General features: G+C 41.0%; 3 protein-coding genes across 6 annotated transcripts in view; 1 reads left to right on the plus strand and 2 right to left on the minus strand.

Moving 5' to 3' along the window:
* LOC139400891 (choline kinase alpha-like) overlaps positions 1-1948 on the minus strand; it is a 33776-nt gene extending 31828 nt beyond the window's left edge. For all 3 annotated transcript variants that reach the window (XR_011632838.1, XM_071145563.1, XM_071145472.1), the window contains exon 1: positions 1470-1948. Coding sequence is in view for 2 of the 3 variants with exons in the window: in XM_071145563.1 (XP_071001664.1) it covers positions 1470-1705 (236 nt within the window). In the remaining variant the exon portion in view is untranslated. The remainder of the gene's footprint in view (positions 1-1469) is intronic.
* A 2604-nt stretch (positions 1949-4552) lies between these two features.
* Positions 4553-12862, minus strand: LOC139400530 (histone-lysine N-methyltransferase KMT5B-like). Of its 2 annotated transcripts, none has more exons than XM_071145370.1 (10): positions 12597-12862; positions 11661-11846; positions 11352-11499; positions 11081-11246; positions 10882-10991; positions 10602-10768; positions 10470-10489; positions 10237-10373; positions 9922-10118; positions 4553-8547 (listed from the first exon to the last, which is right to left on the minus strand). In XM_071145370.1, the coding sequence occupies exons 2-10, from the start codon at positions 11791-11793 to the stop codon at positions 6815-6817; spliced, it is 2811 nt and encodes a 936-aa protein (XP_071001471.1). In that variant the 5' UTR covers positions 11794-11846; positions 12597-12862; the 3' UTR covers positions 4553-6814. The 2 variants fall into 2 exon arrangements, with proteins under 2 accessions (XP_071001471.1, XP_071001445.1); XM_071145344.1 differs by having other exon boundaries at positions 4554-8547; positions 11661-11929; positions 12597-12722.
* Positions 12863-12975: 113 nt separating this feature from the next.
* LOC139415991 (uncharacterized) lies at positions 12976-15701 on the plus strand. The gene is made up of 2 exons (XM_071164221.1): positions 12976-13178; positions 13581-15701. The coding sequence occupies exon 2, from the start codon at positions 13659-13661 to the stop codon at positions 14790-14792; it is 1134 nt and encodes a 377-aa protein (XP_071020322.1). The 5' UTR covers positions 12976-13178; positions 13581-13658; the 3' UTR covers positions 14793-15701.
* Positions 15702-15725: the final 24 nt, after the last annotated feature.

The following is a 15725-nucleotide window of genomic DNA, read 5'->3' on the forward strand; positions in this document are numbered from 1 at the left end:
TCGTCGGGAAACTTCCTCCAAAGAACTAATGGGTCCACCTCTGTGCCCATTGTAACAGCTAGCTGACCCAAGTTTTCGATGCATGCCTCTATAACCAGGGTCAGTGTGCTAGCTTAGCATATAGCGCTGCCTCCTTGAACATTCCACTGACTGGGCTTGAACGAGGGTCCTATACCTCACCAACACATGTGACTGCCAGCTTGACAACGTGTGAACCGAATGAGCTATACAATAGGTACCAATTGGATAGCTCCATCTGTGACATTTCAAGCTAGCTGTGGAATGAGGTTATGGTACGTTCTTACCTTCATTTAGCCCTTGATCATGACTCTCAGTTCCATTACATTACACATAAGTGTCATTGGACGAAGGCGTCTTCTGTATGGGGGAGCATTGTTAAGATTCGTCTGAACATTAACATGTATTGCTTGCGGTACGGGTTTGGAATTATAAGGACCTTATCTTTCTTTTTACCAAGAAATCTTTTTTTAAACACAAAATGTTAAATTGACGCACCTTAATAGGGTTAGTGTTCCCACATGGTTATATCTCCATGTTACAGCACTTGTTTACTGAAAACAGATGGAAGACAAGAGGTTTACCACCTGTGATTATTAGATATCTAGCATTCTCCAAACAACAGCGTGTAAGTGTAACTCGGGAAGTGTAGTTTCCTCAGATGGAGGCACCCATAGCTGTATGGATCTGTGCAAAACTGCTACAGTAAGTGTATCTTTTTTATTTGAATGATTATTTCTCGCTGATGAAAGATAAGGGCCATATGCTTCCAAAGCCATACTGCAAGCAATGATTATTGATGTTTTTAAATGTTAAAACACAGCGTCCGGATTGTAGTTCACATGAGGCAGTTGTGGGCGAAGCTAATGGCTGAGAACTGTAAGGAGTTCACAAGAGCTAACCTCCGTTACACTTCCACACGGAAAAGCAGGTCATCTGGAGAGGTGTTGTTTTCAGCAGCGTTAGCCAGCACTGCCAAGTCTCTGACTACTGCTCGCCTGATTGCAGCCATCCTACTTGTCAGAAGAAGTGGGCTACTGTAGTTATCTACCGGTTGTAAATCTCTCAAATGTGTGTAGTTTGATTGTTTACATTTCGGACCATCGGCCAGAAAAAAGCAACACACAGTGAAATTGATCAACCAATGGTGTGTTAGATACCACCCACAGTGAATAATTATATAATAGATTAATAAATATTTGAATACATACAGATATGTAGAGAAAAATGAATGCATTTTGGTCAGTATTTGTGTATTTCATTGGTCATTTATTTATGTGGAATTATTTATCTATTCATGTGAGCATTTATTTATTTATAATTATGGTAGGTTTGGTGTTCCACACCATCATGACTAGGGAGAGAAAAACGCAGCAAATAACGGTTTCTCTGTGTAATGTATGAAAATGAAATATTGATAAGTAATGGTTGGGCTCAAAGATTATATTTACCTTATTAAACTGATTTGAAAGTCCTCTTCTGTCACCGTTTTCCACGCACCGTGGAGAAATTCTTTGCACCATAAATATGCCTTGCGCTTCGTGTCCAGGTCGGGCTCATCCGGCCGGATGATGTCCTTGCATTCATCCTCAGTATCTGGCTGCACCTCAAGTGCGTTTTCAGTGATCAACAAACCCAACGACATAGAAGGGGAGGATGACACCCCGTTGATGAATTTCGTCTTCATGTTGTCTTAAAATGAATACTAAATAACCTACAGTTTGAATTAATTAGATAAAAGGAAATGTAGAATCAGGCTTGCTTCGACAAAAAATACTCAGATTTGATTTCAAGCAATGTGTTTTTAATCAATCTAGAAAATATGCGTCTCGGGTTTATTCAAACAGCAGAGTAGACAAGACCGTTAAATGTCAAGGAGTGAATCGACTGAAGAAACACTACTGGTTACACCAGTCAATAGGCTGAAATCGACGGGGGTTGCACGGATTGCACGTAGGGTTTGCATCTTTACGTCATACTACCACACCCATTCTCTTACCTCATTGGTTGGCACAGGCACGTCGTTTTAGGAGCAAAATAGGGACAGCCCAGCACCATTTCCCATGCATGGTAAAGGCCTTCTTGTAGCTGATCACAAATATTATTTTGTGGTGCTATGATAAACCTGACCAAAATATTGTTTACATTAGGCTATGCTATGGATTATGCTATTGTTACCCAAGATTGACTAATTATCTTTCTCTAAAACAACTTCCACCTCAATGAGAGATGGGATTTTATATTTTCACAATGCATTTCCTACAAATGTGTTGACTATGCAATGTTTGTGCTGATCAGTGTGCACAAAATGGCAATTTAATATGGGAAAAGCTGAGCTGCTGAGGTGAAATCTGTGTACCCAAGTAGACTTCAAATGCTATTTTGTCCCATTGCCCACTCTCAAGTATCGGTAGCTAGTATTCCATCCAATTGGCGACAGATTGGATATGATACATTTGATTTCCCACCAGAGTGGTATTTCCATCAAACTTACTTTTTAGCTGATAAAATGCTGTGTGTGATGACATAGTGCAATAAAATCTATTTTGCGCTAACTTCTTTATGTACAGAATTTTAAAAAAATATTAGTTTAATGTGTTTCCACCGAATTTTCAACTCTACCAATGGTTTTTATCACACACACTTGCCCAATCTGGTTTTGGTGCATGCTCTACAGACACGTTTGCTGATAAAGTAGACAGAGTAGGTAAAGCCTTGCCTATATGTCAAAATATGGATAAAAACAAGACAATTGTCCCCCACAATGAAATCGGGGAGGGAACTATGGATCTGTTTTCATCCGTTAATGTGTTCTTCACACGAAATATCTGACAGCACTGGCCCGATTTTGACAAAACTTGGGTGAATGATGCGTCTTGCCAAAGAGATTCGGCATTTACAAAATTACATTGATTGCCCCATGGGGGCGCTGCATCATTCGTGGGGGACGAAAGGGTTACTGTTGCATTGTTTTCTTTCTATAATTGGCAGCCAAGCACCGATCATCTTGTCACCAGCATCATTCAAATGATCGCCTACCCTCAATATTTATTGGAAATTTGCATGAAGCTCATCACTGTGTACTTAACCACTATAAGTTGAAGTTATTAAATAATTTAAATTCATAATAATTTATTGCACATGCCTATGAACTCTTCATACTTTTCCAAGTCGTAGTAGGCTAAAACATCATTGCGTTTACTGCGACATTATGGGTTTTCTATCAATATTTGCAAATAAAAGTTTTTCCACCTAAGTTTTCGCATAATTTATATCCATGGGAAAAATTGTCGAGCATTTTGTTTTGTCGACGTTGGGAAATTTTACGGACAAATTTGATGTTTCCATAAGGCCTGTTGTACACTTTTTTTTCATTCATCATCTTTAAAATGGTTGGATGGAAACATGGTTAATGTCTTTAATGTCTCACTAAAAAGGCTACATATTATTTCAAGACACCTCATACAGTTATCAAAGAATGCAGGCGCAGCCATAAACTAGGTGTTCATCCAATTGGCAAAATTTTTCGTGTGAATATTCTAGAATACGCATAAAGAAAATATACACATTTTCCTACCAGTGGTGTTTCCACGAAATGGACTTGTTGCAGATAAAAATCAGTGCGTGATGACGTTTTTCATGATCAATACTTAAAAATATGTATTATGAACCACTAACCGTGTACCTTCTGTCCTCTGTAGTTGTGCTGAAATCCATGCTTTTTCAATTAACATAATCAAATACAACCACCAACTATTTCCTTGTTAAGATTCAATTGGCACATGTGCATTTGCACGGAGTTGCCATCTTAGAACAACTGCAATGAGAAATCTGTGATTGTATATGATTAACATTTATTGTAAAAGTGTGGATTTCACCAATGGACAAACATAGGTGCAAGGTTAGCGTATTGACCTTGGACGAATCAATGTGGTCAGAGCTGCATTCCACAAAGCATCAGAACCTTCCTTCACAATGGAGTGGAGTTTAGTCAGCTCAGCTAGTCATTCATCTGCATAAAATGTTTGGATTAAAACCTATAATAAGTGAATTAATAGGATATTTATGGGGGCAGCTATTATGAATGTAATATTGTACCATCTAAACAACCACGAAATATATTATGCAGAAATCACTCCATCATTGTCTGGTTGCAAAAACTCTAATAGTTCGCCTAATTTCAGTTGTGACAAAACAAGCAAGTATAGTGTAGAGAATCAACGTACCATCTAAACTACTGTGAAATATATTTTCCATAACCAAAAATGTTTGACGCTGGTATACGAAAATGAAAGTAAGACGCAAAAACTAAACTTAAGAACGGGAAGCATAGAAATAGAGCACATATTGCAACTTCAACGCCGCATTGTTGGGATGGGCTAGTAAGCAAGCATTTCACGGTTAAGTCTACACCTGTTGCATTCGGTGCATGCGATTAATACAAGTAGATTTTTAGAAAGTTACAGAATGTTCCTTCCTTAGTTAAATAACACAAAAGAGAACGTCCCAAATAAACAGCAGCTTAGCACAGCAGGTCATGAAGACAAAACACTTGGAAGAAACCTTTAATTTGAGTACTTAAAACTGTAAAATAAAAACAAGCATTTGTGATTTGCATTATATAAACTACATTCACCAGAAATAAGGACACGTTTAGTACAGTTTTTTCTGAGGTAGAAAAACAATTAAACATGGAGATAAATGTTAAGAATTACATACATTAAGTTATAGAATGCACAGCCATATATATGAAATTCAACTGTAATTCTCAACATTATACAAGCAACTCAAAAAGGTACACTACATGACCAAAAGTATGTGGACACCCCTTCAAAATAGTGGATTTGGCTATTTCAGCCACACCCATTGCTGACAGGTGAATAAAATTGAGCATAGCCATGCAATCTCCATAGACAAACATTGACAGTAGAATGGCCTGTACTGAAGAGCTCAGTGACTTTCAACATGGCACCGTCATAGGGTGCCACCTTTCCAACGAATCATTTAATAAAATTTCTGCCCTGCTAGAGCTTCCCCGGGCAACTGTAAGTGCTGTTATTGTGAAGTGGAAATGTCTAGGAGCAACAATTGCAAAGTGGTAGGCCATACAAGCTCACAGAATGGGACAGCTGAGTGCTGAAGCGCATAAAAATAGTTTTGCAACCGAGGAGATACTGACTACTGAGTTCCAAACTGCCTTTGCAAGCAACGGAAGCACAATAACGGTTTGTCAGGAGCATCATGAAATGGGTTTCCATTGCCGAGCAGCCGCACACATGCCTAAGATCACCAGGTGCAACGCCAAGCGTCGGCTGGAGAGGTGTAAAACTTGCTGCAATTCGACTCTGGAGCAGCGAAAACATGTTCTCTGCAGTCCAACGGAACATGGGTTTGGCGGATGCCAGGAGAACGCTACCTGCTCGAATGCATAGTGCCAACTGTAAAGTTTGGTGGAGGAGGAATAATGATCTGGGGCTGTTTTTCCATGATTCAGGCTAGGCCCCTTAGTTCCAGTGAAGGGAAATCTTAACGCTACAGCATACAATGACATTCTTGACGATTCTGTGCTTCCATCTTTGTGGAAACAGTTTGAGGAAGGTATTTTCCTGTTTCAACACGATAATGCCCCCATGCACAAAGCAAGGTCCATACAGAAATGGTTTGTCAAGATCGGTGTGTAAAAATTTGACTGGCCTGCACAGAGCCCTGACCTCAACCCCTTCGAACACCTTTGGGATGAATTGGAACGCCAAAAGAAAGTCCCCACAGTAATGTTCCAACATCTAGTGGAAAGCCTTCCCATAAGAGTGGAGGCTGTTATAGCAGCAAAGGAGGGACCAACTCCATATTAATGCCCATGATTTTGGAATGAGATGTTCGACAAACTTTTGGCCATGTAGTGTAGCTTAATCAAGACCACAGACAGTAGCCTACGAATGACAGCATACAGTGACAGGTCCACCAAAGTTGTACAACCGACTTTAAAATCAACCTAGTATAAAAAAAAAATGATAGAGCAATTTAAGAAGTTGAGACATGCACATCATTCACGCACAGCAGACAGAAAGTCATTCAGATGAACAAATGGTGAACAAAATAGCAAAGAAAAAAAAATCTGATTTTCAAAATGTTTGAATATCTACACTACCAATGCCAGACAAAGTAAGTTGTAATGAATTTGTGATTGTTAAAACGGAGACTGAGAAGTGATACAGTTTGAGAATTGAGTGACTTAGTGAAATGAATAGAATAAAAAGAAAATCTCTCTCTTCACAAACTGAAAAGTTAACATAATACATAATCACCAAGACATTTTGATTAATGAAGGAATTATTAAAAATGGGGCAAAAATGTCACAGACCAGCTCCCAGGAATCACTGGAAGTCAAACACATTTTCACAGACTTCCAGCAAGAAACAATTCTGTTCCTTTCAAACTCTCAAAACAATATATAAAACACATTATTTTATATGCATGTATACACTGCCATGCGGACAAAAGCACATCAAGTGTGTTCCCAAAAGGTTCCATTCTTGTGAATGTCAGTGAAGCAAAATTTAGCATGTTTACCCCACAAACAAGAAAAGGCTTTAAATATAATTAACAATTGTACAAAATAAAGCTGAAGATATAAAAATAAAGGCCTACACATATGCTATGTAAAATATACACATTCTACTATATGAATAACAAATCAAGTTCCATCATGTACAAAAATAGTTAACATTTTACAACAGCATGGGATTTTTTTGTTTTGTTGACTTAAATCAACTAGTCAAATAAAGATCCATAAAGCTCATGCATTGACTGTGCGTGACTGATTTTCACGTCTCCTTGATGCAATATCAATATCTATAGAGTCTTTACCAACAATGAGGCGGAGGCGTTTTGTTGGTGGAAGTGGAATGAAATCGTCAAACTCTTCATGGTCAGAGTCAGAGACGTCGTCTTCATCCTCTTCTTCAGAGGAGGACGAGTCTTCCTCTGTGTCATCATGCATCCCAAATGTTGCTACAGTCGGCCCAAAGACCTCCCCTGCTTCCCTCTCTACTATACCCGTGAAGGGCCCAGTACCATGGTGATACTGGCTGAGCCTCCTGCTGTCCTGCTCACGCTGCAGCTGAATATGCAGTTTGGAGGAGCAGATGTGGTCCACAGGACTGAGGCCATGTTTGGAAGAGCGGATGTGGTCCACAGGACTGAGGCCATGTTTGGAGGAGCGAATGTGGTCCACAGGACTGAGGCCATGTTTGGAGGAGCGGATGTGATCCACAGAACTGACGCCATGTTTGGAGGAGCGGATGTGGTCCACAGGACTGAGGCCATGTTTGGAGGAGCGGATGTGGTCCACAGGACTGAGGCCATGTTTGGAGGAGCGGATGTGGTCCACAGGACTGAGGCCATGTTTGGAGGAGCGGATGTGGTCCACAGGACTGAGGCCATGTTTGGAGGAGCGGATGTGGTCCACAGGACTGAAAGTCCCATTACTCAGTCTGGCTGCATAAGAACTCCTCTTGGTCTTTGCATGATGGTCCTTAACAAATTTCATGCTGGTCTTTGTGGAGCTGGAGGACTTGACAGGGTCTGCATCACCAGGCTCAATCCTACTGCTGCTGCTGTCCCTTCGTCTCCGCAGGGTCAACTTGGGGACACCTGAGTTGTTGTTGGCTAGGATCAGCTGGGAATCATAGCGCGTAATCTGCTGTTTCTTCTTCCCCTTGCCAAGGTGGAGAAGCTTGTCTCCCTTAGACAGGTTGTAGGGCTCATGACCATCAGGCAGGCCTTGCAGCTCTTTCCTGCCATCAGCTATGTCTGTGGTGCAGGCTGTATGGTGCAGGTCTGAAACCTCCTCCTTAAGAAGGGATGCTGGTCGGAAAGAGTGCTCTTCCTGCTTTATCATTTGCTTATATCTGTGACAGTTCTCAGTCTTTGGACAGCTGATATCCAGGCTTGAGCTGTTCATCCAGTGACTGTCTGTGACACAATCTCCAAGGTCCATAGGCTTGGTCTTACTAACCACACCGCAGTGGATGGGTGGCAAGTTTGGTTCAAGTTTAATGTTGTCAGACTCCTGTGTGCCAACTGATGCTCTGGTTGAACTGCGAGTTCTGTGAGTGCATGCTAAACCATCAGGGCACCTATTAACATCTTTCACTGATTTCTGATGGTTTTCCTTCGCAGTATAGTGCTCAAGATCACCCCTTGTTCCCACCACTTGCATGGGCCCTTTCTTATCCATCTCTCTCTTTTGTGAGACCCTGTTATTGACAAATTCTGTGGGGTCTTTAAGGCACAAACCCATAGCTTCCACCTCAATGGGGCACTTGTGGGCAGTTACCTGACACCTTCTCCCTAACTTGAGCAAAGGCTTTATGGACTTTGATTTTAGCCTCTTTGGCACGTTGGAGTTCTTTGAGTGTCTTTGATTGAACGATGAGGTAGGGATAGGCATTTTGGACAGAGTTTGCCTGCTTAGAGCTTGTGAGTCACTGAGCCTTGTCACACTAGAGCGGGCTGTCCTCCCTACTGCTAAGATGTGAACAGAAAAGAAGAAATAACGTCAGAACAGTCATTCAAATGTTTGAGAAACAGGACAACCTACATACAATCATCGTAAAATTACAATGTATTATAATATTAGTATGTACCATAAAATGTTACAGTTCTTAATACAAGTACAGCATGTCACGTGTTATAATTGACCAATAGTAGCTCGAGTATTTTTTTAGTTGCCAGAAGATCTGCATTGACCCTTCTATTTTATTTTTGCACTGACTCTATGCATACTCAAACTGACACACCAACACACTTCATTTGCTCACACACACACACACACTCAAACACAATCATCATACAGTACATGCTGCTACTCTGCTTATCATATATCCTGATGCCTAGTCACCTTACCCCTATACATATCTAACCCTACCACTCCAGTATCCCTACACATTGTAAATTACCTGACCCTGGAACTAACACTGTATAGCTTACTTACTTTCTCAGGTTCTTCTTATTTCTATTTTGTTTTTGTCATACTTGACTTCAATGTTGGGAAAGACTAAGCAAGACAGGTATTTCACTGTACTTATGCACATGACAAAAACTTGATTTCGAAAATGTAATCTTGGCCTCCCGGGTGGCGCAGTGGTTAAGGGCACTGTACTGCAGTGCCAACTGTGCCATCAGAGACTCTGGGTTCGCGCCCAGGCTCTGTCGTGACTGGCCGCGACCGGGAGGTCTGTGGGGCGACGCACAATTGGCCTAGCGTTGTCCGGGTTAGGGACGGCTTGGCCGGTAGGGATGTCCTTGTCTCATCGCGCACCAGCGACTCCTGTGACGGGCCGGGCGCAGTGCGCCAGGTGCACAATGTTTGTTTCCTCCGACACATTGGTGCGGCTGGCTTCCGGGTTGCATGCGCGCTGTGTTAAGAAGCAGTGCGGCTTGATTGGGTTGTGTATCGGAGGACGCATTACTTTCAACTTCGTCTCTCCCGAGCCCGTACGGGAGTTGTAGCGATGAGACAAGATAGCTACTAAAACAATTGGATACCACGAAATTGGGGAGAAAAGGAGAAAAATTCAACAACAAAAAATAAAATAAATAAATGTAATCTAGCTTTTTACATGCAGATAGATTCTTTATGTTGGTTATCACATAAAATGTACTGAATTTCCTGTGCAAGCACAACTTGCCCAGCTCCCATAAATGCCTAAATTGTCTGTCTTTCACTTAAACAATGGGGAGGAACCAATTATTTGTATTTTGGTTGTTGCCCAATGGGGCAACCACAGAGCAGGCTCAGAGCAGGCTCAACTTGTGTGACTGCTCAATTCCCTTGACCTAGTCTAGGAAATAGGGCAACCATTAATGTCAATCCCTGCTCAACCTCAAAGGTGCACTTACATGGATGTGTGTCATGATTTTCCTGAGAGTCTGGATCCATATTAGAGCCTTCCAACTGACTGCCAGAGCATTTGCTGTCTTCTAGTTTCTTCAGCCGATTGAGACGTTTGTCTGTCTCTCTCAGGCCATACATGCTGTTGATAATTGGAGTGGGTGTAGGCTGTCCAGTCTTCGATTTGAAAGCACCAGCACCTCGTCTGGAGGGAGTAGAAATTATAAAGATGTGAAATCTCAAAATCCTAGTCAATGTATGACTCATTATTCTACATATAAAGTAACGACAAGTTTGATATTTAAGCAAGAAATGAATGATACCTTTCACATGTGTAACATTCACATAGTTCATTATTTTCCCCAAAGAAGCCATCTCCATAATAACAGGAGATCTCTTCTCCGGGTTCAATATCCCCAAGAACCTTGACACAAGCTGTATCTCGCCCAGTGGAAACAAACTGTAACAACATATACAGAAAAAGGTGTTATTTATTTCCACAATTCACTTCCTTTTTACATATTACCTTTGATTTGCAGGCATAATTATTACTTACCTTGCAATTTGGCCTGCAATCTGAAAAACAAGAAAACATTTGTTTAGTCTCTTAATACTGGTATTTTAATTATAGTATATGTGTGTTGAATGAGGCAGATACAGTTGGTGTCAAGTGCATGGGTATGCATACCATGGTTGATGAAGGCTGCAGGTCCCAGCCACAGTTGAGCACAGTTCTTGCGGGTGGAGTACATCACACTGAAGTCATTTTCTCCATGTCGCAGTAACACACTTTCCTCATTCTGCGATAGCTCAGCGATGCAGCCCACCAGGTATTCTATCTTATCGTTGGTTTTCCTTGGGATAATGCGAATAAGGAACATTTGAGTTTGTAAAAATGACTATATTACTTAGTGCAACATTTTGTTATAACTAAATGCAGACTACTACAATTTAATTTGGATACTTACCAGTCTTTTGTTGCTACAATTTTGGCTCCATTCTGCTCAGAGGAATAACGATTGCAAGGAAGTATTTCAAACCCACTGTTCGTTGCAAACATTCGTAGGTAAACAAAAACCTGCCAAAACACAAAAAAAATAGTGTTAACAGTTTCGTTTTGATGGTTCATGCTTTTTGCTCAACAATGGATATTTCTAGATAACTTACATGCTCTTTGAAGAGTTTGCCCTGTGCCTTCGTCTTGTGCGGAAAGTGGTGTCTTGACCAGTCCCCTGCAGTCAAGGCAAGGAAGGCCTTCTCAAGGTTGTCATGTTTTTTAAAGCACTCTAGCACCTCCTTCAACTGTCTATGTCGGTCCTTGACAGGTCGAAACCTAAAAGTACACCATAGACAGTCAATTTCGTAACTTTGGCTGCTTACTTATGCCCAAGTCATTATATGACAAATGTGTACAATTGTGAGCCAGAAAGAAACAAACCTCCGATTCATCTTATGGGTCTGGAAGCCGAGGTAGGGGTCCAGAATAAGGCTTGTAGTCAAGTCATCATTCTCACAGAGCTCTTTTGCAGTCATACCAGATGATGGGGTATGACGTCTCTCTGCCTCTAGGGCAGAACTGCTGACACCTGAGGTGAGAGAGGGAGGAGATGAGGAAAGACAAAAAACTTGAACAATTAAACCATTTAAAAATCAGGAAAAACTGCAGTGTAATTTATTTATGAAGCTGAAAGGGGTCATTTATGGTTCTGTAATTGTGTGGTGAGCATTGCCAAAGGAAAGCACTTACGTCGACTACATCTCCTGCTTCTAAAGGAGCCCTTGCTCTGTCGCAGCGACCTGGCCGAGGTTATGGATAGATCACTGGAGAATCTGCTGCCATGCCGCCTGCCATTCAACACCATGTTCTTTGATTCCCCCATCTACTTCATTACGCCAGAGTCAGGCGCATATACTCTAATCTGTGCTTGAAGATCTGCAGAGTGAGGATGAGGGGAGGCTAGCGTGGTTTAATCTTCTGTTGATATAGACAATAATTTAGCACTATGCATTCTGGACCTAAACAAAGAAACAAACAGGTTTGAGAGTAAAGACTTGTAGGCAATGCACTTGTTGGCACTGTAAGCAAATAAATTAAGCAGAAAGTGGGGCACCACAAAACTAACAGAGATCCTGAACGGATTGTAGCGAGCTAATTCATGGCTTATCAAATGATGCCATCTTGTGGTTGCTTGTCAACTTTGAGTTTCCATAGCATTGCATTTCATCGTGGTTATTAATTTAGTCTTTCTCGAAAGGCAAAACAAGCAATGCACCTGCAGAAATAGGGTCGTGCTAGCCAGTGTAATGTGGCACAATAATCAATTAACTAATGCCTGAAAGATTATAAATGGGTAACTAACGTTAGGCTAGCATGCCAACACCCCCATGACTCATGAGGTCTGCGTTTTCTGGTTACCTAGCAGAGGCTTCACATCTAATTAAATAGCCAGAAGTTAGGACTACATGCCATTTGTACTAACGTTACTTGCTCTGCTTTTGAAAGTGTGTTCTTCTCACTTAGCTAGCTAAATAATAACAAGCGAATGCTACAGCAAAACATCACAACAACAATTGCTAGCTATCTTGCTAACGTTAGTAAGCTAACATTGTTCCACAAAAAAAGTCCATGAAATATCAGTAAAAAAAAGTGTCGCTGATAAGACAAACTGTCTAAAATACTCACTTTGTTATTCAAGCGTTTGTACTATTACATGATTCATCCTGCAATCCGAGATCTGAACAAATAGAAATACCATTAGTTTAAACGTCAGAGAAAACAAACATTTAAAATTGAAGATGGCGGCCAGGCGAAGATTGGGGGGGGGGGCTTGTCTGGACATATACACATATACATTGTTTGATTTTACGGCAGTTTGTTAGATAAACCAAGGACTGCATGTAGTTTAATAACTGTTGTATTAGCTAACTTCATTGTTGTAGACAAAAACCATCACAGTACCTGGCGCTTTACAAATGCCCTATAAATGTAAATAACATTAGCCTGCGCATTGCTTACTCAAACTTGAAACCCATGAACATTTAAGAACCTTGACGCGCGGTTTGATGACGACATTTCCAACAACAACTCAGCTGTTAACCTTGTAAGCTAGCTGGCTAACCAATACTTTCTTTACATAAATTGTTCTTATAGACATTTATTCTCCGTAACCTATGTAATTAAACATAATTATCGACAAGAAAAAATGACCACGGTTGCTAGCAAATAGCTACTTCTCTTCCTTTTGTTGCATACAATCATCACAAGGTACGTGAAATGTATAACTAACTATAACGCTAGCTAGCACAACACACCAGTTGGTATTTAACTTTAGATTTAGAGCAGATTGAAAAACGAAACATATTTGTTCCATTATTTCGTTGCCACATCGATGACAAGCACAACATTTACGATGTTGGTGTCATTTGTCTGTCTGTCTACAAGCTCTCTTGCTACAGGTTAGCTACCTAGCCAGCAAATATTTAGCAAACGCTCTGTGTCGTTACACATTCTGTGGAATATGCGTGTTATGCAATTAACATAATATAACATATGATACCAGTAACCAGACATGTATGCATTGGTTAAATTGTTTGGTTAAGAATATAATTTATATAGTATACTATAACGTTAGATGATTACTGACAAACACTTGATTATCTTTCTCAGACTTGGGAAGAACTGGACCAGAATGTATATGGCATAATTAAATCAGACTTATCCTGGTGGGGATTTTGTCCTCCACCAATGAACACCATGTCCCCAAGGAAGAAGCTTCTTGTCCCTGTCAGTAGAAGAAGAATGGCAAAAGCAGGGGATGACTTATTTCCTTTCAATCTTCTGCCGGTGGAATGCCAGCTGCATGTGCTTTCCTTCCTGAGTGAGGTTGACAAGTGCAATTCTGCACTTGTATGCTCCAGTTGGAGTTGCCTTGTGCGATCAGGGAAGCTTTGGAGAGTGGCAGACTTTTCTCGCCGTGGGGTGATCCACCTTGGACAGGAAGGACTGCTGGTGTCCAACCGAGAGTTTGAGCGTTGGAAAGCATGGGTTCAGCACTACACCCACCACCTTATATCCCGTGGGGCAAGCCTGCTCACCCTAAAAGCCAGCTTTGACCTGGGGGACCAGTGCAACAAATGGGGGGAGCTTCTCTCCGACCTCCTGGAAAATGTCCACTGCAGGGATCTCAGTCATCTGGACCTGAACTGGACATTCACACTACTGGAACCACTGGACCTGCGGGTTGGTTCCAATTCCCACCATGACAGCATTACCAAGATCAAGATGGACCAGGTCACTAACTTTCAGGTGTTACTGGGAAAACTTTCCCACAGCTGCCCTCGGATCACCAAGATGCGCCTGCACTTTGACTGGTCTGAGACATCAGTGTCACTCCTTACTCATTTCCAGCACCTCCGTGTCCTTGAACTCAAGTACTTTTGGGTCTTCAAAGGAGTAAGCCCAAGCACTTTGCAGACCCTGACCAAGTCACTGCCCAACCTTAAGTCCTTGACATTGCATATCCTGGTGCCACTCCGAAACCTTGGCATATCTTACACGCTGGAGTCCATGTCTCTAGAGTTCCTGGATGTATCGCCTAGTCGTGGTCTGGTCTTCTCCAGTCTTAATCTGCCAGCATTACGGGAGCTAAGGGCCAAAAAGATTGTCCGCGGCATTACTTTAGACCGTCGAACCAGGCTTAGGATACAGAGCAGATGGCCCTGTCTGTACCAGGTTCTAAGAGAGGGGACCCCCAGGCTACAGGCCCTTAACAATGAGCGACTGCTTCCTGGTTGGAGAGAGCAGAGTTACAGAGAGCTGTCATCTATCCTCCAGCAGTCCTGTTATTGTCTCCAACACCTGGACAGTTGGCTCTGGTAAACAAAATGCTATTACAAGACGGAATCATAAGCTGTTGGAATTCAGTACAGCTTATCAGGAATGCAGCATAGTTAGGCTAATCAGGGTCCATTCCAATGGTGGCTGGAATGTTTTAGCTTATTCCTTCACCATTCAATTGCACAAAAGGATTGTGTATTTGATTTTACCATCCATCAGACATTTTTAAATATTTTTCTTAACTTATTTCTTAGTTTACTGAAGAAGCTGAATCAATCATAATGTTTAATTGGTCCAATATTTCTCTCACACCATTGACAACTAAAAACAATACACATACTGTATATACAGATGTCATATTTCATATGCTGTTCTTGAGTGAAGGAATATAATGAGCCTTTAGATCTTCCACGATAAACATTTGCATTGATTCCTTGTGTGTGATATTGAAACAATAGTTCTCTGTTAAAATAATTGTAACAAATATACATTGAATGTTCAGAATTTCAACTTATTCCACTCCATGGAAAATTGCCTTTGTGTGAAATAACAGGTTTTACTTGACATGTTGTCAGGTATTTTTGGGGGGGTCACTTGTTTGTAGGGTAAACAAACGCATATGTATTACTTCAAGAATAGAATTAGTGATGCTGCAGTGCCTCGCTTAACCATGAGGTCCTTATCCTTAATGTTTTTGTTTGACCATGAAGATTTCTCTCAATAGGTGTAATTTGCAACTGAACTGGTAAAACATAATCTGCGCTCTCATTAATTAGTTTGTAACCAGTAATGTAGTTAGGCCTATTTATGGAGGGTATTAGATAATGACATTCCAACAAATCATTGAATTGTATCCTGACATTTCCTTTTTTGTCATTGTTTTGTTGATATAAAACTAATTTGCTGTGATTTTACAATAAAACGGATCCATTAAAGGACCCATGTAAAGTTTTTGCTGCTCTATTTATGTTAGTT

The sequence above is a fragment of the Oncorhynchus clarkii genome, chromosome 1, assembly GCF_045791955.1.
Source record: "Oncorhynchus clarkii lewisi isolate Uvic-CL-2024 chromosome 1, UVic_Ocla_1.0, whole genome shotgun sequence".
Taxonomy (NCBI): Eukaryota; Metazoa; Chordata; class Actinopteri; order Salmoniformes; family Salmonidae; genus Oncorhynchus; species Oncorhynchus clarkii.